At 37.3% G+C, this 23,291-nt stretch overlaps 1 protein-coding gene across 1 annotated transcript in view; it reads right to left on the reverse strand.

The window, feature by feature from the left end:
* BICC1 (BicC family RNA binding protein 1) overlaps positions 1-23,291 on the reverse strand; it is a 79,023-nt gene that overhangs the window by 9,709 nt on the left and 46,023 nt on the right. The window contains exons 4-15 of the mRNA XM_088526353.1: positions 9,970-10,049; positions 9,222-9,380; positions 8,431-8,484; positions 7,490-7,684; positions 6,508-6,759; positions 4,177-4,308; positions 3,083-3,269; positions 2,684-2,842; positions 2,222-2,418; positions 1,808-1,949; positions 1,004-1,160; positions 243-408 (exon numbers count right to left, since the gene is read on the reverse strand). Coding sequence (XP_088382479.1) covers positions 243-408; positions 1,004-1,160; positions 1,808-1,949; positions 2,222-2,418; positions 2,684-2,842; positions 3,083-3,269; positions 4,177-4,308; positions 6,508-6,759; positions 7,490-7,684; positions 8,431-8,484; positions 9,222-9,380; positions 9,970-10,049 — 1,880 coding nt within the window. The remainder of the gene's footprint in view (positions 1-242; positions 409-1,003; positions 1,161-1,807; positions 1,950-2,221; positions 2,419-2,683; positions 2,843-3,082; positions 3,270-4,176; positions 4,309-6,507; positions 6,760-7,489; positions 7,685-8,430; positions 8,485-9,221; positions 9,381-9,969; positions 10,050-23,291) is intronic.

Consider the following 23,291-nt stretch of genomic DNA (forward strand, 5'->3'; position numbering starts at 1 on the left):
CGAAGGTCTTGCTGCATCACATCATTAAAATACCTCAAAGCATTTCAGCTTAATTTGCTTGTGTTGGGAGGAACACATGAAGTTACCTTCAAGCAAAAGAACCACTTGGCTGAGAAATGCTTTTACTTCAACTGCAATGTCAGCGTAAGTCTCATAGGTAACGGTCACCTCTGCCTTACCTAGCAACTTCATTTGCAACAGCCAACTTGTGTGTGCGATTTGGGTGCCTTGAGCAGACCTACCTGCATGTTGACGTAGGAGGGCTGCGGCGCGAGGCGCGCGCGCTCCGAGTTCTGCTGGGCTGCCGCCGCGCGCTCCGCCGCGCGCTCGCTCCCGGGAGCCTTCTTGTCGGCCACGGGGCTCTCCGGAGCGCCCAGCTCTGCCTCCGAGAGCAGCCGCTCGGCGGTGCTGCGGGAGCAAGGCCAGCGTTAACCAGGGCTTCGTTTTGCAAAGAGGCAAAATGTTCAAGGGGATTTTGATAATCAAACTTGACCCCTAAAAAAAACAAAGCCTGTACTGCCAAGATATATAATGAATCAAAAAAGCCTTTCCCTGGGGTTGGGGGAATCTTGATTATGTCCCAGATATCATAGCCTCAAATGTATATCATACACAACTCCCCTCTCAAATATGTATGAATATATGTGTTTGTATAAAAGCAAAACACCTGTCTCTGAGGAACTGTTCTTAAAGTGAAAAAATACATTCAACAGAAATAGGTAACCAAGTACCTTTGCGAAAGAAGAAAATTCAGCTTCTAGTAGGAAAGGAAAAGCACTTCCCCTTTCAGTAAGTGTACAAGAGAGACAAGTTTCTTAGAATATACAAAGTTATGAAATGACAAAAGAGAAGATATAACTAAGTGTGATTTAAAATATCACTCCCTATATAATTCAGTTCTATGACTATCTAATGACTGAACCACTCATTCTACCTATGAACCATGTTAAGTAGTATTTTATGTTGAAAGTTCCATTAATTTATATTTGTCCATTTAACGTACTGTAAGTGAGAGTTTTTGGTGCCTTGCAACAGCTCCACTGTTTGCCTCTTAGCACAGGCTTGTTTGGAAGCGCTCATCATCTGCTTCAGGTCACTGGTGTTTGCTGAATGGGACGGACTTCTCGGCATGCCCACTTCTACAAAAGCATCATTGCAACCTACAAGGTCAAGAGCAGGAAGGGGACAGGAAAAGGAAGGAAAGTTTATATTCCAGTACACTTTCTATATGAATTATTATTCTAAAAGAAAACCTGCTGCCCCTCCCTTTAAAATTAGCCTAGCCTTCGGCAGGGGCTAGCTTGTCCAAAACTAAAAAGACAAGAAGATCATTTCACACACATACAGATCATCAATAATTCATGCAACACTTGCACTGCATTTTACAAGGATATTCTTATTTTTAAAGTAAAAGCCAGGTACTATCAAATATAAAGAATCACAATCAAGAGTGACCATTTCACATGATTTGCTTTGGTATCCTGTTTATTAAGTCTTAGAGAGCATTCAGATAGTCTTGAGGTGAAATAAAAGCTTCCATTCAAATGTTCCATTTTCTCTGATTTTTTTCCCAAATATCTATCCCTTTAACTGAGCGGAACGGGCCTTTTCTTGCTAAAATCAGTGTGTGCCAGTACAGCTAAATGCAAGTTTGTTTACTTTATTTGACAGCAGATCTCTAAGACAGAGTGATACTCTCCTTCAACATAGCTGCACAACCAAAGCACAAATATGTGGTTTCAGAAACTGCATGCAGATTTCACAAACGCTTCCAAGCAAAAAAATAACATGTCAGCATCTTTCTTACCTTCTGCACTATTTGACTTGGCTGTTACTTGTTCAGAGGCACCATGAGTACTTGTCTGCCTTGATGGATCGCTGTGGCTTGTGCTCAACACATTTTCTCCCAGCGATGTGGCAGACAGTGCAGCATACTTGATATTTGATGTCTGAAATAATTGTTAAAAAAGTCACTGTAGTGTTTGGTATACTTAACAAAGTATTGAATAATTCTACTCTTGGGTATCTGTAGGACAGCAATCATCTCTGATCTAGAACAGTTTTTTTTTTTTTTTTTTAATGTTTCATTTTGGAAAACCTCCTATCCTATTTCTAACTTTAGTAGCTTTAAGAATCACTACTAATGCAACTAGGTTTTTCTTTCAAGATTTTTATAAGGTTCATTAGCAATAGACATGGTTAACCAGAAACTGTCACTTACCTTGACGTGACCGTTTAAAGAAGGGGATCCTTTTTTATTCTCTGGCTGCAAGCCGTTGACATGAACTTCAACAGGAGTCAAGCCTGGTGGTGGTGAGGGAGTGTTCTGGCTGTAACTGGGCACTCCAGATAACAGAATACTAGTTAAAGTAGCTTGTGCAGTAGATGGTATCATTAGGTGTGGAATGGTAGAAAAACCTATGACAAAAGTTTTGTTTTACTTTTTTTTTTTTCCAATTTGTTAAACTTAGTACTTTAAGCAAGTCTCTGTTAACATAGTTTCCCATATAAAACAGATCAAAACACTGCCTGCGACATTATCTCATAGTGTAGTGAAGAAACAAAACACTGACATTTTTCATCTGCATGAGGATAAACAGAAAAAATGTCTCAAGTATGAATAATTCTGGACTTTTCAGCTTCATAATGACTTTGCTGTACAAATAATTTAACTTCTACAAACCTGTGGCATTTGTATTAGCAAGAGATGTTGCCCATAACGTAGGGCTAGGTGTGCCAGAACTTGGACTCTGTAAAGGACTCACAGAGCTATTCAGGGCATTCAAAAGTGAGTTTGGAGTAGTTGAGGTGTTAACCGACAGGGCTGTTGGACCTAGAAGGCCTATCAGAAGAAACAAAGCAAAAAACAAATATTGTTATTTACCAAAGATGCATTAAGACAGACAATATTCTACATAGAGACCATCCCTGCCACTGAGCACTAAAGTCTTGGATGAATTACAAGAATTTGAGTTTTCTAATTCTTTAACACAAATCCTTATCCAAAAATATAGCTTGTTGCTTTTCTCTAGAGTTGTGAATTAAATTTAATATATCAGAAAAAGTAAATATACATATATACCAAGTCCAGTGAGTCCTAGTCCTGCTGAGGACAAGATATCCAAACCAGGACAAGAAAGACCAACAGGGCAAGAGACAGTAGAGGGATTTGATGCTATGGTGACTCCACTACTTTCAAGTCCCAGGAGACATTTCCGTGCCTCATACATGTTTAAGGCATTTCGTTCAACACTTTTTACAATCACAGACTGTGGAGAGAGAAGGGGACAAAAAGACACAATGGAAAACCATTGACAAGCACAGCTACATGACATGAACCTGCAACACACAGTTATGCATGAGGTAGTAGTGCAACTATTCAAATTCAGTATCCTTGATAAAGTGAAAAAAATCGCTAACCCTGTAACAAGTAATAATTGAACTCCCTTCCTTCCACTAAAAACATATTACTAGGATAATGGAAAAAAGTAGCACTTTGCTAGTTACTACCGAATCACAAGAGACACAAGATCGAGAAGTTGGTTATCTATTGAAGACTCATCTATTTCTATCAGAGGTCTATAAAAAAAGTGAGAAAAATATTCATAGGGAATTCTGTTACACTCAACTTTGAGAACAGTCGTAAGTGCCTAGGAATTATGTTTTTTGTTCCTTGTATTGATTTTACATATCTCTACAGAGAGAAATCACATTGCTGACACAATGGAACAGTCAATTGGTATTCTGCATTTTCTGATATGTTATTATAATGCAGATAACTAAGTCTTATTGAGCATGTTCAAATTTACGGTTCTAAATCAACATCTGCATATGCAAGTTTTTTTTGTTTGTTTGTTTGCTTGGTTTTCTTTTTGAACACGATTAGCAGTATTTTCCATACAAAAGATCGCTTTTTGTCAAATCTCTAATGAGAAAGTAAAACAGCCATTAGAGAGAACCATTTTACAATATAAGTATACATATTTCAAGCAAAAAAAAAAACTATGTGCATATGCCTAATAGGTATATGCACATACACACATATGTAAAGAATACACATATATTCTTTACAAGATTCTGACTCATCACAGGAGGGAGGACCTCATCACTTGTCAACTCATCACTTGAAAAGCAAATCTATACTACAACTTAAGAACATGTTAGCTTTTTACCAACCTTGCTTGGTTGCTTTGGCTTTGGCTTAATGCTTATGAAGACGTCTAACTGCTCCATTAGTTGTGTTATAAACTGCGGTTCTACTTCAATTTCTTCCTTCATATCAAACATCAGCACAAGAGGAAGGCAACCCTGAGAAGACAAGCGCAAAAATTCACACAACACGTCTTTACCTCACATAAATGTTGTCAATAAATTTAAGTATATAGACTATATACCTGTACATTGTAATACAAAAAGTATGCTTGGAGCACCCTGAATAAGGCTGTTAAGGGACTATGTGGCAGGAAGAACAAATGTACCAGAAACAAATACATTCACAATATGAAGCCAGTGTAAATTGGGAGGTACAGACCCAAGTAACATCCTTTGATAATGAGTAAATGAACAAAACTAAGTTTTAAATGTCTTCTGTAATTAAATCTAGCACAGCCTAAATTGTTACACACAAAGCTGACAAAAATTAAGTGCCTATGTATTTTTAGTGATTACCAACATAGGGTAATCCAAAGGGTTGGGGTGATAGGAAGACAAAAGATTTCTGTTGTTATTTTTGACATTTTTTAAAAGCCCCCAGATATCCTCACTCAGAAAAGTATTTTAAAAATCACTGTATGTTATTTATTCCCTTTACAGTTTGCCCTGATCACTAGGGCTTTACCTCTACATTGAGTATATTCCTTCAAGCAGCACATTTAAGATTAGAATCAGTTAGACATGCAATACTTGTCAGAGATGAGGGATATTTTCAATTTATACATCAAAACTCATGACCTTCTTGAAGAACTTATTTACTGGTTAATACGTATATTGAGATAGATGTTAGTAATTCTTACAGATAATACCAATACACTGTATGTATGGTATTAGAGTGCATGAAATCTATGCACTGCATTGCATTTTCTGTTGATAGTCAAAACTGCCCTAGATAGCCTTTTTTCCTCCCCTCTAGCCAAATCTCTTATTCGACCCAGCAATTCTACTGTCTAGCTGTGAAACAACCAGAGCTGTTATTTTGACTGAATCAAAACAGCTGGACGGAGCCAATAATAAATGTGACCATGGCTAGAACACTCCTACAAAGTCACATTTTGTGGTTAACTTTGCAAAAATACAAAAAAAAAAAATCTACTGACCTACGCCAAGGAAAACAATCAACTGAAATTTGCTTCAAAGGTCCTTGGAGAAGATTGCAGCTATCTATCCCAATGTAGTTATCAGCATAGCTGGCATATTTAAATGTTTTTATCTGAAGCTGGAAAGTACTGTTTTTACTAAGTTAAAAAAAAAATGGAGGTAATTTTTACCTGGATAGTTGGTTCTTACCCAGGTTTTTCAACTTTTTTAATGTTTTAAAATGTAAATGCACTGCTTCTGCAAAATTTGCTTTCAAAACTTTTTATCCACAAAACTATCCACAAAACATCAACAACAATTCAAGGCCATGCAACCCTCTGAGTTGAAAAAGACTATATTTCAACTTATTTAGGGACTTAGGTCAATAAATTTCTTAGCTATATACTGGATTGTATTTGGAACACATTTGTACTCAGATATTCATAATTACTAAATCAAACTTTATTATCTCAATACTAGTACTGCATAATTATGAGTTTACTAAAGTGTTTTTTTCATGCTTGCATAATTCTTGCTTCCATCAGCCTGCATAAGAACACCAACCAAAGCTCACCAAGGAAAAGCAGATACAAGATATTTCTTAATTTATGGACAATATCCTGAAATATAATCACCATGAAAGTAGCTGTATAAATAGAAAGGCATCACATTTCTGCTTATCACTATGCAGCAAGGCAGTGTAGCATAGCAGAGATCTGGACTTTGAGAACTTCACGATATCATGTTTTACGCTGATAACAGCTTTGAGTAAAAATTGAGTCTAATCCTCCCATGTATTGTTCATAAATGAGTACATAAGAAAACAAACAAAAAAACACAAGCATTAGCACTGTCACAATGCCTAAAGGTTCCTGTTATGTTTAAAAATCCATGTAACAAACCTGCATGAGCGATAGAAACATCCTTTGACAGAGGTATTTTTTAAATAAGAGGGCAATAATACTGATGCTATAGTAAAAGGAGGAACACAAATCACCAGGGAATACGTGAATGTCTTCAGGGGTTCCCGTTTCCTTGAAACCTCACCTACTTAAGAACTAACAAATTCCTGACACTTCTCTCAAACAGCTTATCTAACAAATAAGGAGAATGGCAGTTGATCAAAGGAAAAAGAAAATAAGAGTGCTTTTCCCAAATACCTGTCCTTTCCCAAAATACCTCTCTTTTTCAAGCAGACTTTCCTGAAATATTTACCATGAGATATTGTCTGGCAAGACAGACAGACTCAATTGTGCCCTGGAGGTAGACAGTGGATTTCTTCTGTGGATTACTAGGGTCAGGGAAGTGGATCTGAGCACCAGTCCTCTGCATGATATGTTTGATGTTACTGCCATTTCGACCCATCATAAAGAGATGATGCTGTGCTGCAATGTCTAGCTGTGTGCTCACAGGGATCGCAGAGGCCAAACTCCCAGCTAGGTGCTCTAAAAGCATGGCTGTCCCCTCCTGCAAAGGCAGAAAAGAGCGTTAGAAACGACACAGTGAAACAGAGCTCATCATGCATTCACATCCATGCGTTTGGTCATCATGCATTTCACACTCGAGGTAAAGAAAATTGTTTTGTTTAAAAACACCTAATTTGCAATAGGGCAGGAGGTTGACTGAACTTCACCTACTGCCCTCACTTAATGAATAAATGGAGCATGTAATTGCCATCATGAAAGGCAGTAAGATGACATCAAATTGTTTGGTCCTGATGGGATTTCTGAGCTTGCATATAATTAAGAAAGTCAGAGATTAACTGGGGTAGATATACATTGCAAAATTTGTGCTTCAGGTATGACCTAAGACATTCTTAGACATTCTTTTCTTCTGTTGAATTACCAGCTGTTAACAATGAAGACTAATGAATAGGTTTATGGCAGTTCCTTTATTCAAAGTCAAATTAGATCTTACAATCTTTTGCAAAAGTAGTTTTTATTAATTGTTACTACAAGTTTCACATTTAACTATTTGACCAAATGTTTTGAGATGACTGAAATGTGTCGAACATCAGGGTAAGTTTCTTCACCTGAAGTTTTTTTTTTTTTTTTTAATAGTACTTTCAGGTGTTAAAAGCACTTATGCAATAACAACTTGTACTGTTGAAGCCAGATAACAGTAATATAGTGTTTAAGTATCTAATCTATGATGATATTTTATGATACGTAGAAGCCTACTTAAGAAGATTCCTTACCTTCACAGCACTAGTGTTATTTTGTGACCCTCTGACAATGACTGTAGCACCATACATTCGAGAGCGTTGTTTAAACGAAACAGATATATTGTAAGTCTGAGATATATGCTGAATTGTGGGAGAATTAGGATCAGGGATTGGTTGCAGAATTCCAGCAATAGGCAATTCAAACATAAGTACCAATGGAAGCAGCTCCTAGAACAAGATCAAAAAGTAAACATTGAAAACCCAAATAATACTTGCGAAAAGTTAGCACAATTTTATTACTGATTAATTGGTCAGTGATGATCAAATTGAGATATTTATTTATTGAGAAATAGTATAATAACTTGAGTTGGAAAAAGGCACTGAGTTGTCCCTGGGACACCAGAAAGGTTTGTTTGTACCAAGATACCATGATCATTTGCAATTACGTAGCAACAACAAGGTTATTTTTTCATATTTATCCATGCATATCTAATACTAGACATTAACATTTGTAAACATTCCCAGAGAATTCCTTCCCCTGTGGATAAACTGAAGATCTGACATCTGCTGCAGACCTATATAATACCAGCTTTTTCTTTCCTTTTTTTTCTTTTTTTTTTGCCAGACCCATTTTGTACAAATGACATACTTGACTATGGCCATTGTGAAAATATTTTCAGAAGGTATTACTTATTATGCCAAAACACATACACAAATCAAAACTAAAACGTGCAGATTGAAGACTACAAATGAATGGGATACTTTATATCTTGTAGATTCCATGTTTGAGATCCATCTAGGACTAGCTAGAGATCTGGCCAAAAAGTAAATTACTGTTTTTATGAATTCCTTTGCATTCTACTCATATGGAAACTCACATTTTTTTCATTTGTTCACATTAGTATTTCTGATCTCAAAACGGAGCCTTACAACCCTAAAGTTCTTAAAACTATATTGCAAAAACAGTCTGTTACCCGTATTCTAACTCTTGCAGACTCCACTCCAGCTGGCTGTCCTGCAATAGACACCTGAAAGAGTAATAACACATGAAACATCACAACAAATTTTCAAATAAAGCATTTTTAAATTGACTCAAATACCTCTGCTCCTTAGAAAAATACAAAGTCCACAAAAATCTGCATTTACTATAATACTGGTGTTATCTTAGCATTTTCTAAACAGTAGCCAAAAATTAATCCATTAAATAATGTATCTTAAAATATTCTAGTACCTCAAGCTATCAATACAACTGTTTGGATCAAATAATCAAGTTACTACTATACGGGTGCACTCGATGCTAGTAATCAACACACACGTTTTCTTGAGTGCTCCGAAGTTAGTGCTGTTTGTTGCACAGCCACAAGAAACAAGAGGGATATAAGTACAGTGATAAAATTAAGCATTTCACTAACTGGCATTGCAGAAGGTTTGCAGTTTGGGTTCCATGACTTAGTCTAATAAAAGCAAACTGATGGAACAGGATGTTCATATATGTTAGTTCCCCATTACCTTTCATTTTCCAAGAGCTATATCATAAGCACCAAAAACGTATTAATCACTAAGCACAAGCCAAATGCTGAAGAGATATTAGAAAAAGCCCACTATCACAATATTCAGACACTCTCTCTCCCAAATTCTATTTCAATGAACTTGAATTCACTTTATTTCCGAAACTGTAAAAATCAACGGCAATAGTAGCATTTTATATTCTCAGGCATTAAGAGCATAAATTTGTTAAAACATTAAAATATTAAATACTACTTACTTGATTGCTTTTTTCTGCTTGATTATTCCTATTTGAGTCTGGAAAATGGATATGGCATCCTGTTTCCTCCATCACCTTTTTAATATTATTGCCACCTTTACCTATCACATGAGAATGTTCTGTATGTGAAACATCCATCTTCAAGGTTACTCGATTGCTCTGGAAATATATATAAAAAAATTGTTTTCTCTTCTCCAAATGAGGAAGTGAGATATTTATTGAAATAAATACCTTAAAGGCCTAAAGTTACATCTCCACAACCACCGAAAACTTTTAAAACTAGATCTAGATTCTACTGTCCGCCATGATTTCAGTGCCCTTTACGATCCATTCAGTTGTTACAGGCCCAGGTTGTTTTAAATGCAAACTTAAACCTCTTTCTAATCTGAGAATCATATGATGTTGGCAAAAAAAAAATTTAGAGGATTTCAACATACATATCTACCACTCGCAGCAAATTCGTATTTGAGATTTTTCAGTAAATAACAAATGAACAACAAGCTATTTATGCTTTTAGTCTTAGGGTCTGGGAACATTATTTATATAATAATAGAAAGATAAAGAAAAACATGTTAATCAGGTATTTTCTTGTACATATGCCATATATCAATATTCACAATGAATGTTTTGGACACTTGGTTCCAGAACATCTAAAAGCCTTCTATTTAAAAGAACCCGTTTAAACACACACACATATGTGCACACAACGCAGCACTACAGTACCAAATTTTAAATGAGTTTTTCTTACTTTTGTGTCCAAGACAGACATGATTTTTTCTTTAGCTTCTTTAACATTCTCCTTTTTTCCAGAGACTTTAATATGGGGATCTATGAAAGAAATAAAGACTTATGAAATAACAGTAATAAAAGCATATATGTAGTAAAATATCTACCAGAAATTCCCAAAGCCATTTCAGAACTGTTTGTATTCATTATCTATAGTTTATTGGATAACTGCAGCACCAACCAGTGGAATTTAAGCTACATAACAAAACTTGTCATATCGCTTGTTCAGTCGCAATTACCAGGTGAAATTATTAAATACAATAAACAACTTAAACGTCTGCAGTGCTGTGATGTACATTTGATATTTGAATTTTTATTAATTTTAATACCAATATGCAGCTAAGCCATCATGCCTTCTTAGATAAAATGTTAACATAGAGCAAGAACCTGTTAACAACTTTCCAACTCAGTCTGCAAAATCCTCATCAGAACTTCATTATTTAATTGGTTTTCGTAACCATCCTTTGCAGTCTTAACCAGCAAAAATAATAGAACTTCCCATGGAAGTTATCTAGTTGAATTCACCAAATCTCATTTCAACAGCCCCGTTGTGCCACAATGCACATGCCTGGCACCTCGGGGAACGGCTCCAGGATTTCCTAGGGAGCACTGGAGCCTCCGGGAACACCAACCATGCGGCTGGCCCTTTGGCCCCAGCACATGTAACACATTCAGTCCACAACACCTCCCAGCTGGCATCAGAATTTTAAGCACCATAGCCCTTAAAATGTTGTATGTTATTTGGTTGGTTAGAAACACTTGGTTAGAAACAGTGTCCACAAAATGTAAACTGACTTTAGGACTGAATCAATTATCAATTGCTCAAGCTAAGTAAAAAGAAAAAACCACAGATTAGACAGCTTTGCAGCACCACCTGGCGTCCAGAAACTGAGTACCATGATGCAAAACTTTCCAAATCTTAGAAATAATTTCCAACAACCTTCCCTGGCCACCCAAATTTCTAGGCATTAGGGACAATTGGGCAAATCTGCAGCTGATGCTTCCCACAACAGGGCAAACAGGATAAACTCTGCTTTCAAAAACAAAATTTTTAAATGCTCTCCTAGCTCTTACATGCTAAGATAATCTAAATCATTATGCTAAATAGACAAATAGTTTCACAGTTTAGGGTACGTAAAAACATACATTTTCAATAGCAGGAAAAAATAGCTGTAAAAGCATATCTGCCTTTGCCACCATCTCAATGATTGTAATCACTATTAAAGAATTGTCAACCAACACAACTGTAATTTGTAAGCTTGTAGTAGTCAATTGAAAATCACAAGTCATGTCTGGATATTCTTTCTTTCCAACAATACAAGAAAAAACACAGTTGTCGTAACCACTATGAAAAACCAGTCTTTAACACATGCTGGAGGAACACAGGATTCACTGCCAAGTTTTGTGAAAATCAAGAACTATGCATTTTGAGTTCTGAGAAACAGACATATTTCATTTTTCTAAAATGGAAAAAAAAATTAGTCACAAAAATGTGGTATGTGCACAGAATCTACAGAAGCCCTGCAAATTTGCTGCTTCAGTCTTTTCACAGTGATTTTTTTTTTTTAAAAAAAGTCTTAAGGGCAATTTTTTCTTTTCTGTTTCAAGCTGACACTAAGCCATGTGGTTCTAATGTGTTTAAGCTGGGAATGATATTTGAAGTGGATGTCGCAGGCAGAAGTTCCCAGAATCAGTCTAGCACACTATGTGTGCCTCAAATGCCCTTTAGAGGCGGCTAGGGAAGAATAGCAAAGACAATTAAAGCCACTTTTGGTGTCGTCGTTGCCTCTCCACTGCCACTCGGGTTTATCAGTTTTCACTTTTTTTTTTTTTTATATATAGTTAGTTCAAAGTATGAAAGCTTACTCATTAAAAAAAAGAAAAAAAAAAAAAAAAAAAAAAAAGGGAAAAAAGGCACCCTGGCACCAGTGGTAACTCTGCAATTCTGAAGAACGCTACGGAATCTTCCAGAGCTGTCACAAGGTTCCTCTCCTACTTGACTCAATAACACCATGGTGGGTAATGAATATGAAGCAGCAGCTAGTTTTCAAGTTAACAGAATTCTTCCTTTGAGACTCGTTCACTTTTTCAAAAAAATACAATTCAGACATCCAAATCTCAATTTTGTGAGGAGAAGAAAAAATCCTTGCAACTGATCGATTTTTGAATTCTTTGAATTGCTTCTGCAGGAGTTAGAAGAGCACTGGAGATGCATATAATTTCAAAGCAATCAAAGATACTGTAGTAACACTGAATTGATGTACACAGAATGAACGACTTTGAGGAACTGCCTAAAAATTCAAAAGGGTAATTAAGTCATGTAGTCTCATTTTCCATGTGTTACAGATCATTGACCTTCTTGCATATCCTTTACTACAGAACCAATTAACTCTGTTTGCATTTCATTTCCACTGAAAAGCAGCAAACCCCTAGTAGCCTGTTCTAACAGTTCACTAGGTTGTCTTGCAAATTTGTGCCGAATTTCTGAATTATTATTGTTTTAACTTATTCTGCCCAATGCAGCTTCCGTGCAGTCCTCTCCAACCCCATTCACATCAGCTACATTTGACCTTAGACAATTCTCTACAAAGTAGGGAAAAACCTCTCACTAACATCAGAATTTCAACAGGAAAATGAAGCTGAAGATCACCAGGACTATCCTAGAGAAAGGTCTGAAACTGGACAGTGCCTCTCCAGACAGGGCCATCACCAAGTGGGAATGAAACAAACACATAAGATTTTTATGCATCTGTATAAGGCAGTAATTAAAACATTCCGTTGACTTAAGCTTTCTAAATATTTTTGAAGCTATTGCCACCAGTAAGGAGCCAAATACCTAGAAATCTCGGTTCCAAACAATATGTTACTTCTTGGCACCACAAGCAGAGAGTCATTCCACAAATGCATGTGGCAAGTGACGTCTGTTTGCTGTTGTATTTGCATTAGACTGAGCAGAATATAAAACTCTGCCACCTATGGTCTAGCAGGAACTATTTACTTCATGGTTTTCAGTTCAATGCTTGAAAACATAACAAATTGCTATTTTTGCTTTTGCTGGGGCAAAAATTTTCCTTTGTCAGGAGGCTGGGACCACAGTCTGGCTGTATTTGTCCAGATGATGCCAGATCACATTGCTGAGGTGTGAGGCCACCACTCGACCTCGAGAAACATTGGCTTGGGAATCCAGTCTCACCAACAACTGAGTTCGAGAAAAAGAACTGCATGCTATAAGCATATGTGGTTCATATACTTGAAAACAAATTCAGAAGCAGAAACTGGAAAAGATGTGGCCTTATAAGAAGCAATATTAGTGTTCCTCCAAATGGGACAAATTTCATTGTTCAGTAATCTGTTCTATAATCAGTTTATATGGGTAGCATCTTCTTTCTTGAGACTAGAAAAGATTAAATTAATAATTTAAGATTTTTCTTCCCTTTTTGAAGAACAGGGGACTATTTACATAAAACAGAAAGCTGAAGTTGAACAAAAGAAATGACAGGAAATTTTCCCCACTATTCTTCATTGTGCCAGATTCCCGCCTTGAAGTGGCCTTTTATTGCTCCTGTCCTCAAATTCCTCACTCCACACTTTGGCAGAGTTTCCACCTTCTCTGCCTTTGCCCAGTTACACCAGCAAGCCTCCAGCTTCTCAGCTACTATTGTGTGCAGCATTTCAGTAAACAAAACAAAATTCCTTCAAGCAAAAACATATTTGTGCCAGTGCAGATGCATTTACGCTGTGGCTTTCGCCAGGGAACAAGCATTTCAATAATTGAATATTTCACTGTGTAAGCTTCTATTGCAAATTATCTATTACATTTGGTGAGCAAGTTTTTCAGACCACAGCTGCACTTCTAGCTTGTTTACAGGAGAGACAGACCCTAAGTTACAGAAAATGTTATCCTAAAAATAGCTAGGCAACTGGGCAATGCAAGGGCAGATGACAATCCTTCTTGACGATGACCTGATTAGGATGAGAATGGTCCGTGTGCATTACTGAACATGAGCCATTCAAATGAAAAACAAAGCCAAAACAGACAAGAGACACTTAGCATTTTTAAGGATAAGTTTTGAAAATATCTGCCCAAAAAATTTTAGTAAAAAAAAGATCAAAGCTATATGGAAAGTTGGAATGAAAAGAGAAAAACAAAGTCAGAAGAACACAGAATATATTGGTGTCTTCTCAACCAAAAGCATACATTTATACCATAAAAGGATGATGAAAAACAGGTCTATAAAAAAGTTAATCAAGGGGTATTTAGTAAAAGTCTACCAGTTTTTAAATCAAGTAGGCAATACCTTCATACACAGCTGTTCAAGTGGATACTCCTTGACCAGATCACATGGATTAATATCAGTAGCTAAGATTGATTTGAAATAAGCCCAGTCTTCCTATGCAGGAAGCAACATTAAGGCTAAATGTGTGCAACAAACCCTTACGCTTCAGGGCTTGCATAAACCAACACAGGAGAGTGAGAAAAAAAATGTTATTTGGGCACATTTTGGTATTGATTCATTCTATATCTATAAGAGTCTTCTTGCCCTTTTCCAATGCAATCAAAAGCTTTACCTGGCAGTATCTAACCCACAGAATTAAAAACTCTAGGCATATATAAAGGCAGAATGCAATAGAAGGCAGATCTACATACCCGCACACAAGGTAGTCAGTGCTGTTAGATTTATTTAAAGTTTCTTGGGATTTTTTCTCTTCCCACCAAATTAGAATATAAAAATTCCTCAGGTGCCTGAGGTATCTAATCTATCATGATGGACACTATGCAAGTCCTTGCATACAATTGTTGAAATTAAATAAAGTGCAATACTGTCGTATTTGAACTAGTTTACACTAGCTAACCTGGGCATCAAAAACCTATCCACAGCAGCACAAAACTCAACAGGGCTGCGAGCAGCAGCATCTTTGGAGCAGACCCATCCCAAGGCTGTTGGCACCCAAGGGAATCTATTTCTTGTGCATGATCAGCTCATTATGAGGTGACCCTCTGCACTGCATGTGCACCTCCAAAGCTTATTTGATTCTCTCAACTTTTTGCTGTTTAGTCTGCCTTCTTGCTGGCATTTCTCTCAGAAACACCCTTTAAAGAAATGCTGTTCTACTCAGAATATGAGAAAGCAGCTGAAGGGTAAATAATTTTGCACCGTTTCTGCCAGTTTCAGAGGCAGCAGCATGCATCCCTTTTGCTCTTAAAATTTGAATTTTTAATGAACTATTTAATGAACTGTTTAACATTCTCATAAATGAAATAGAGTGCACCATTTGAACCAAAATACTTTAGGAAAACCCACATTTATATCTCCCAAAAGCCTTGAAATATCATATTAAAACACTGTAAGTCACATACATTTCAGAATACCTACAATTATCTGAAACATTTCCAGACATATAAGATAAGCTTAAAGAAAATGGATTACCTGTACAATTTATTATTATTGGAGAAATAAGTTATTGATGACTGGATTTCAGATCCAGTAACAGAGGAAATGAAGTTGGAAAGACTCCTCTTAAAGTACAAGCATAGAAGAAGGACAAGAAATAGGTACAGAACAGTTGGCAATTTAAACAGAAAGGTGGTCAGATTTGGAGGGAGAAGAGGAAGGCCAAGGTGGAGAAGAAAACCTGAAAAGGAGAAATAAGAATGAATTAATTGTAATCACACAGAGAGTTTTATTTCAATTACACAATTTTAGAGTCTCAAACAATTTTCTTCTCATTATATTTCTAAGTTCCTTATTTTTGATTTCTAAGTAATACCATTACAGACAATAAAAGCCACATACTGCACTGCAAGACTTCTTGGGTAGCTGTTCTTCAGCCTAAGGAGGCAGCAACCAAAGCAAGGCCATCTCGCAGCAGGACACCCCACCTGTTAGGGCTTCACTTTCTCAGCAGAGAACCAATGGACTCATGGTTCATTAGCCTGGGGTCTGTTCCTGTTGTGTCTCTCAAAGCACAAGTGCACAGCCCCAGCACTTCAGAAAGAAAACGTGAAATAAAGGGAGAAAAAAATATATACTGCTAACATTGATTAATGATAGATAACTTGTCTTTGAAGCGAGATTGCTATGACAAATAGCAGCACTATGTCTCCATGTATACAGAACCAAGTTCAAGTTTCAGCATACAAGCCGGGAGATCATTTTAGCTTTTTACACACATACCTACCAAAAAAAGTCACTGCAACTGTGCTTTGCTAAATAAAAAGGGAAAACTTCACATCTGATTCACAAGCCCAAACACATGCCTCAGAGCCAACTTCCTTGCCAAATTCTCCCACAACCAAGTCCAACTACAACTGCTTTGCATCATTATGTTTCCCCATTACCACTGAACCTCCTAATATCTTATTACTCCCACTGATGTCATTCCCGTGTCTTTTTTTTTTTTTTTTAATAGTCATTGAAATAAATGGTTAGTACTTATCCTGTGACTGGACAGGAAGACAAAGCTCATCTTTCAGCAAAGAGCACTGCACTGAATACACCTGAGGGAACAGATCAACCAAAACTGCTGCTTCAAGAAACTGTATGAACTAAAATGCTTCAGAAAGATGGCAACAGCTGGTTCTGGATGGAACATCAGACACTTCATGATTAAAACCAAAGACTGCTAAACATTCTATTTTGGGTTACAATTAGAAATACTCAGTAACCATCTGTGTTCTGGTATCACACTTCTATAGAACAAAAAAACACCCCAGAAGTTTCACTTTACTACATAATCAATTTTTTTAATTACAACTGCATTCCGTGTGAACACAGAGTGTTTTAAGACAGCAGTACAAAGTCCAATAAAGAAACATCTGGAAAATCTTCTTTGGAGATAACCAAAGAAGAACAGTTACAAAAAGTCCATAAGAGCGATTCCTATTTCATATTACTGCCAGGCACAGCAATTCTGTTGAAAACCTGTGTTTTTCAAAGCTTGATATTTCTATTAGCCATGTTTAAAAAAGTGGACTAATAAACATAAATATATATATATACACACACACACACACAGAATACAGATATATTTCTGAACGAAGAACTGAATATATTCTACTAAGTCGTAACTGGTCTTCCAGAACACCGTTTAGTATAAAAATACTTTTGTGTTTTTCCCTCTTAAAGAGGAAGAGTCCTAGAGAACCCCTGAATTACTTTACCATGACATTACAAAGATTATTTCTTCTGGCTGGTAAAAAAGACAGTATTTTCTTCCACCTCTCTTCCAAGCCCATGTATGACATCTAATCTACAAAGCCTCAGTCATTTAGTGGCAGGTATTTGACTACTGAAAGCTTCAGGAGTCTATTCTAGAGTGGGAAATGTTGGACATCCTGAAGAGCACTGAGCTACTTGACAACTCCTGCTTTTCTATCTTGGAAGTAGTTCATAGCAAGTAATCAATGTACTGGTTCCACGTAATGAAAAGTTCTTTGTACTGCACATAAAGTGCATATTAAGTGATTATTTTTAAGCTAACAAGCCCTGAGCTATTAGACCAGCTTCCTCTGCATCTCTTCCATCTGTCTGTACCATTACAGCAGCAGTGGAGCTCACATCTGGAAATTAATTGTATGCTGAGCATCAGCATTGCAAACTCCAGCTAAATCATTCCAATAAATTGTTTTTTGGGTGCCTGAAAATTGAACTGATCACAGGAATCACATAATAGGAGACTCAGTCTCTAGTTCATGCAGACACAGTATAGAGCAGATTGCAAGATATGGCAGTGCCATGTGGCAGTGCCTAAATTCCAAGAAAAACACTGTATCACCTAATCCCAGTTTTAGTCTGGGAAGACTGACAGATCTTGATTCCCGAGCAATTTAGTTATGACAATACAGTTCTGTCTACATTTTTGGGCCTACAGTTTTAGTTTTACACAAATACTGCCAAGCACTCTCAGTGGGTGCTGAGCCTCTTGCTATTTTCCTTCATAATACCTAATGCATAATTTCCTTCATAATTCAGTGTGTATATTTTGGCTTTCCTGTATCTGCCCAAGTATAAAAAAAATGCTCTTTTCAAAAGATAAAGCAAGCTCTGGTCAAAACAAGGAAAGCTTACATCTTTGTTCTCACTCTTAGAGAAATAATCACAGTTCAACCACACGTTCTGTAAATTTACATAAAGTTCTTGGGCTTCTTGCTCTGTCTTATCCACCTGCTGGCTTGTCTGCTACTTTTTTTTTTAGCATTTGTCTCCCTAAATCATCCATATATGTGACCTTAAGTGCCTTGCATCTTTCCCAATGTCCATATAAATTAATAATATGTCTTTGTGAAGAACCAGGATTAGGTACAACATACACAAGGAAGAACCAGTGGTCTAATGAAATAGACTAAACGGATCGGGCAAATTTGGACTTTCTTCAGAAGCTCTCACTTGCCACCTCCACTGCACACAAAGGGAAAGAGGATTAATTGATCTGGCTGGTTTCTGAAGTGGTAGCAATCTAGAGGCTCATATAAATAACTCCAGTAAATGAGCTGTTTGCTGCCAGCTGCTGGCACAAGGGATCCTGTGGATTTGTGCGTGTCAAAGAGCTCAGATAGAAGAGAAGCAGCACGAACTCCTGAGGCCAAGTTTTTAAAGGCCTGGGACAGTCTCTTCTGCTCATTTTTTTTATTGCAAAACAGGGAGGAGTCATCTACGCTTGGGTCAGCTCCTCTAGAAACAAAAGAAATAAATGAACTTGTGACCTAAACGAAGCTGTTCTTTAATTTTTAAAACACACAATTATAGGGTTCGGGGATTTTTCTTCAAAATATGAGAAACTGTGTGCACTGACAGTTTCTCATTTACAGAGAAAGTTAATAAGAAACAGATGTAGCTCATGCTCCAGACTGCAGTACATGCTGTAATTAATCTGGCATTCCAAATAATAAACACAGTGTCACCACGAGACTTGCTCTAAATCTTAAAGTCAATTATGTATTGATAGCCTTAGCAACTCATTAAGAAAAATATTTAGCATTTACAGAGTTGTGCTAAGATAGGCAATAGTTAAGATATTGGGCAACAGTTAGTTCATAGGTCAGCTGGAAACCTCTACAGCAAGAGAGGTTCACACCGAGTCCTTAAGGCAAATACTTAGAACTACCAAGATTCATTCACCTCTATATTTGCAAGGCAAACATCAAAGCCAGAAAAGGAGAATTTCTCCACCTTTATATGTCAGCCTCAGAAGAGCAGCCACTTACAAGACAGAGTGATGGGCCCTTTGAATCTTAGATGAAACAAGCAGATACAAATAATCTCGACAAATTATGACTACAAGCCTTGGGACTTGAGGTAGAGAATATAACCACTTTAAAAAAAGGTGGCAGTGGTGGGGTGGCTCCCGTCTGAGATACTAAGAAACTGAAAAATAAATCAGCTTATGTTTCAAGTTCCATATTCACAGTTTAAAGTAAAAATCTTCCCATATTGCTTTGCCATAAAATGCTTTTCTATAGCAGGAAAAGAATTCAATTTTCTTTCCAGTATCTCCTACATGTTTGTCATGTCCCTCCAATTTAAATAAGGGATATGCACAAGGCAGCAGCTGTGGAGAAACAATGTAAAACAGCTGAAAGCTGTCCCCTTGGTATAGCCGTCCAAATATTTGTGGGAAAAGACAAATTTTCCATTAAGTGTAGAAAACCCACAATAAGTCCAAATTCTATCTCACTAGTGTACTTGAAAAATAAAACAGTAAACAGCGGTTATTCAACCAACAATAAGTTTATGCCATATCTGCAGGCTGATCTTACTCTTGGAAAACCCAAGCAGTACTAAACAGAGCTCATGTAAACCCTTGTTTTGTTTACTGTTCCTCCTGAGCACGGAAGCCCGGGCAGGCAGGACCTGCCTCCTCCTGGCCACGCAGCCGAGGGCCGCGGCCGCTGCACGCGGTGCTGGGCCTTGGGAAGGCGCCACGGCCGGCGGGCTCTGCCCTCCGGACAGCGGAGCATCCACCGCTTGCTGCTAAGGGCCCGAGTCAGCCACGGAACACTGGTTGCGACACCCAAAGAATGCAACAAAGTCCAGGTGTGGAGCTGAAAGCAAGAGGAACAGGAAAAAAAGACCTGCCAAAGCACTCTGAAGAGTCTCAACCCGTAGGGAGCAATCTGCCACCTATTCCCACCCCTGCTCTGTGGTCACTCTCTATATTCTTTTTTCCCTGCCAACAGATGGGAACAAAACACCAAAACACATGAAGATATAGACTGCAGACAATCAAACATGAGGCACTTAACTAAGTTATCATATTAGCAGACCTTGATTTTCAGCCACAGCTGAAAGTAGCAATGACTGCTTCAAGTCTTACTAAAATGGCAATACAGGAAGGAGCAAAAACTATGCTGAAACTCTCTAGCACTCTTGTTTATTCAGGAGAAAAAAAAAAAAAAAAAAAAAGCTTAATTCCCAAAAGGCTTCTTCCTTCTTGATGACTTCCTCCTTCGGGCTGATGTCCTATTTACATTGCTAAATAGATTTTTTTTTTTTTTTTTAAACATGACTTAGCTGATCAAAAGCACGATCTTAATAAGAAACCAGGTGAGCAGCACAGGGAAAAAGTTCTTTTTGGCATAAACTGTCAATTTCAGTGACTTTGTTAGCTATTCTTCCTCATTTTAGCCAATACTTCATGCTCTAAGTAGCCTTCTCTACAGCTTCTTATGTTTTCTTTTAAATTCTTCATTTTGGAATGAACCCTCTCTCTCTCTCCTTTCAGGAGCCAAAATTTGGTTTCTTTCCTAGTGTACACCTGTGCTTACCCTGTTACATTTATTTTACCTACACTGCCTTTTGCAGCTTCCCTCAATGAGTATCTAAACCACGATCAACTTTAGAAAAGGTCTCAGAAGCAAAGGACTGGACTATTACAGGGTCATTTAAGCCACCTTTGGGGCAAGCTCTGCTACTGACAGCAATTTCAAGCATCCTGATATATGGACAGTCATATGGATGCCAAAGCCTATGCAACTTATTATAATAATTAGCTACTTGTTTCCTTCAAAACCCAAGAGAAATTGCTGCTGCTACAGAAATGTTGGCTTCCTGTCCTGAGGAGGCACTAAGAACAATTAATGACCTTCATCAGCACCACCAATTGCTGCATAAACTATATAGTTTTAATACTAATCTTTATATTTTAAAATTAATCTTTACACCCTTCCCCACTTGGTGTTTTCAAATCATCTCATTTCTATTTCTCTCCTCTTGATTATTTCCAATTCTCCATGCTCTGAAGAACAGTATTGACGGTGAAGCCTGATATCACAAGTAAAACCTCGGCAGTGCTAAGTAACCCAAAATAACTATTTCTGTTCACAAATGCTGAGCTTGAATCCAGTCAGCTTTATTTAGGGACGCAGCATAACACTATGGTACCTATTTAGTCTGTGGTAGATAATTACCTTTAAATCATTTTCTTCTATATTGAAACCTGATCTTACTTCCCTAACAGCACAAGCTGAGTTACCATAAGTCACTGCTGATTTTCCTTTCAATCTTTTGAATTTCAATGTTGTTTATTGTCAACTTATAACATCTGCAAATTTTACGAATATATTGTTTGACCAATTAATGATCAATAAAACACTGACAAATATGGGGCAGGGTGTTGGAGTATGTGACAGAAGAAAAGATGCAACATTTCATCATTCTAAGGAGGTAAAGCTATCCAACCTCCTTGATTTTCAGCAAACATCCTAGAAGCAGAGGAAAAAAAACAGATACTTAACCCAAACAGTGCTTTCTCAAAGATAAAGTTCATTTCATAAAGTTTGGATCTCTTTAAAGTGACCAAAAGTATATTTACGAGCAAGTCAGTTCATGTTTATAATTCTCCAAGTGACAGTACCCACAGGCTGAAAAGCTAATATCAACAGCATTCTTACGTTTTCATTGCAGAGCATTATAATAGAAAAGTATATGTATTTAAAAAACGTAATTTGTGCATGTCCACAGGTAGAGTTCAATGCAATTCTACAAAAATATTGCTAAAAATCTTGAAGAAAACCAGATAGCATTGCAGTATTTCAAGTACATTCCACAAAACAGCTTGCATTTTCTTCAAGACCAGTATTTTCTCAGCTTACTTATCAGCTATTATTCTCCACAACTGTTGCAAAACAAGAACAGTTTATATTATTTGACATTGCACTGGACACCAATCTAAAACTAGCTGACAGTTGCACTCGAATTTAAACCTTTTATTGCTGTCTTGTTTCACTTGCACACAATTGTTTTGTGATTTTTACCAGAAAGTGCCAATATCCTCAGTTCCCACAGCCTAGAAATTAATGCTTTGTTTGCAGTGTTTTAAATCCTACATATGCTTTGATACAAGACAACACCTCTGTTAAACCTTTAACAAATTGAAGCTGTACCCATCTGAACTGCAGCTTTACAGAATGCATAGATTAGATGAGAGAACAGTGACAAGTCAGAGCTTTAATCACCAGCCTAATGCAGGCTGCAACTCTATGTCTATAGTGGTGTTTCCCAGCTTTTCTACAGGATAATTTCAACTTCACTGCTTCCAAGTTGTGTGTGATTTCATTTCCAAACCCAAAACATGCCAGAGCATTCAACACCAGACACCTATAGACATGGTCCTGTCCATCTCTGCTTCATTTCTTAGCATCTCCATTTTCACCAGTTGCTTCCCCTACATATACCTTCTTCTACTTCCCCACTTGTTTTCCTGTTCTTTATATACTACTTCCACCATCCAGCTCTTATTCTTCTACTACTCCAGAAGCTTTAGTGTTCCCTCTTAACTGAGTTTCTGCAATGCATTTGCTCTATTATATGGTTTTTGCTGTTCTTTGCTCATAGCTGTAGGCTCCCCAACTCCTTTCAGTGTCTGTCTCCCTCCATTTCATCTTTTACTCTCCCAACTATTCCCTTCCCCAAAATTTTCCTCCCTTCAGGGGATCCTTAGCCTTTTCCTTCCATATGACGTGATACAGGGAGCTTATTTTGCCAGCAGTCCTGCATGGCTAGAGCTTTGGCTGATTCACATAGCCACGCAGTGTCCATCTCACTAGAAAAGCCCCACCAGCTGAGCAGCTTCCACTGCAGCCACACAAGCAAAACTAGAAGCTACCAGAGTTGATGACTACCAATTTACCATAAAAAACACATGGTATCTTTGTCACCAAAAATCTGAAGAAAGAAAAAATATATACACACACACCTACCTCAAGAACACTATTTAGTCCCTGGATTTTGTTCTCTTTAAATTTTACTTGCCTTACAGGAAAGGTTATTCTTGCCAAATAATCAA

This window comes from Tinamus guttatus, unplaced genomic scaffold (assembly GCF_059628265.1).
Source record: "Tinamus guttatus ecotype Peru unplaced genomic scaffold, ASM5962826v1 Tinamus_guttatus_pri_ptg000246l, whole genome shotgun sequence".
Classification (NCBI taxonomy): domain Eukaryota; kingdom Metazoa; phylum Chordata; class Aves; order Tinamiformes; family Tinamidae; genus Tinamus; species Tinamus guttatus.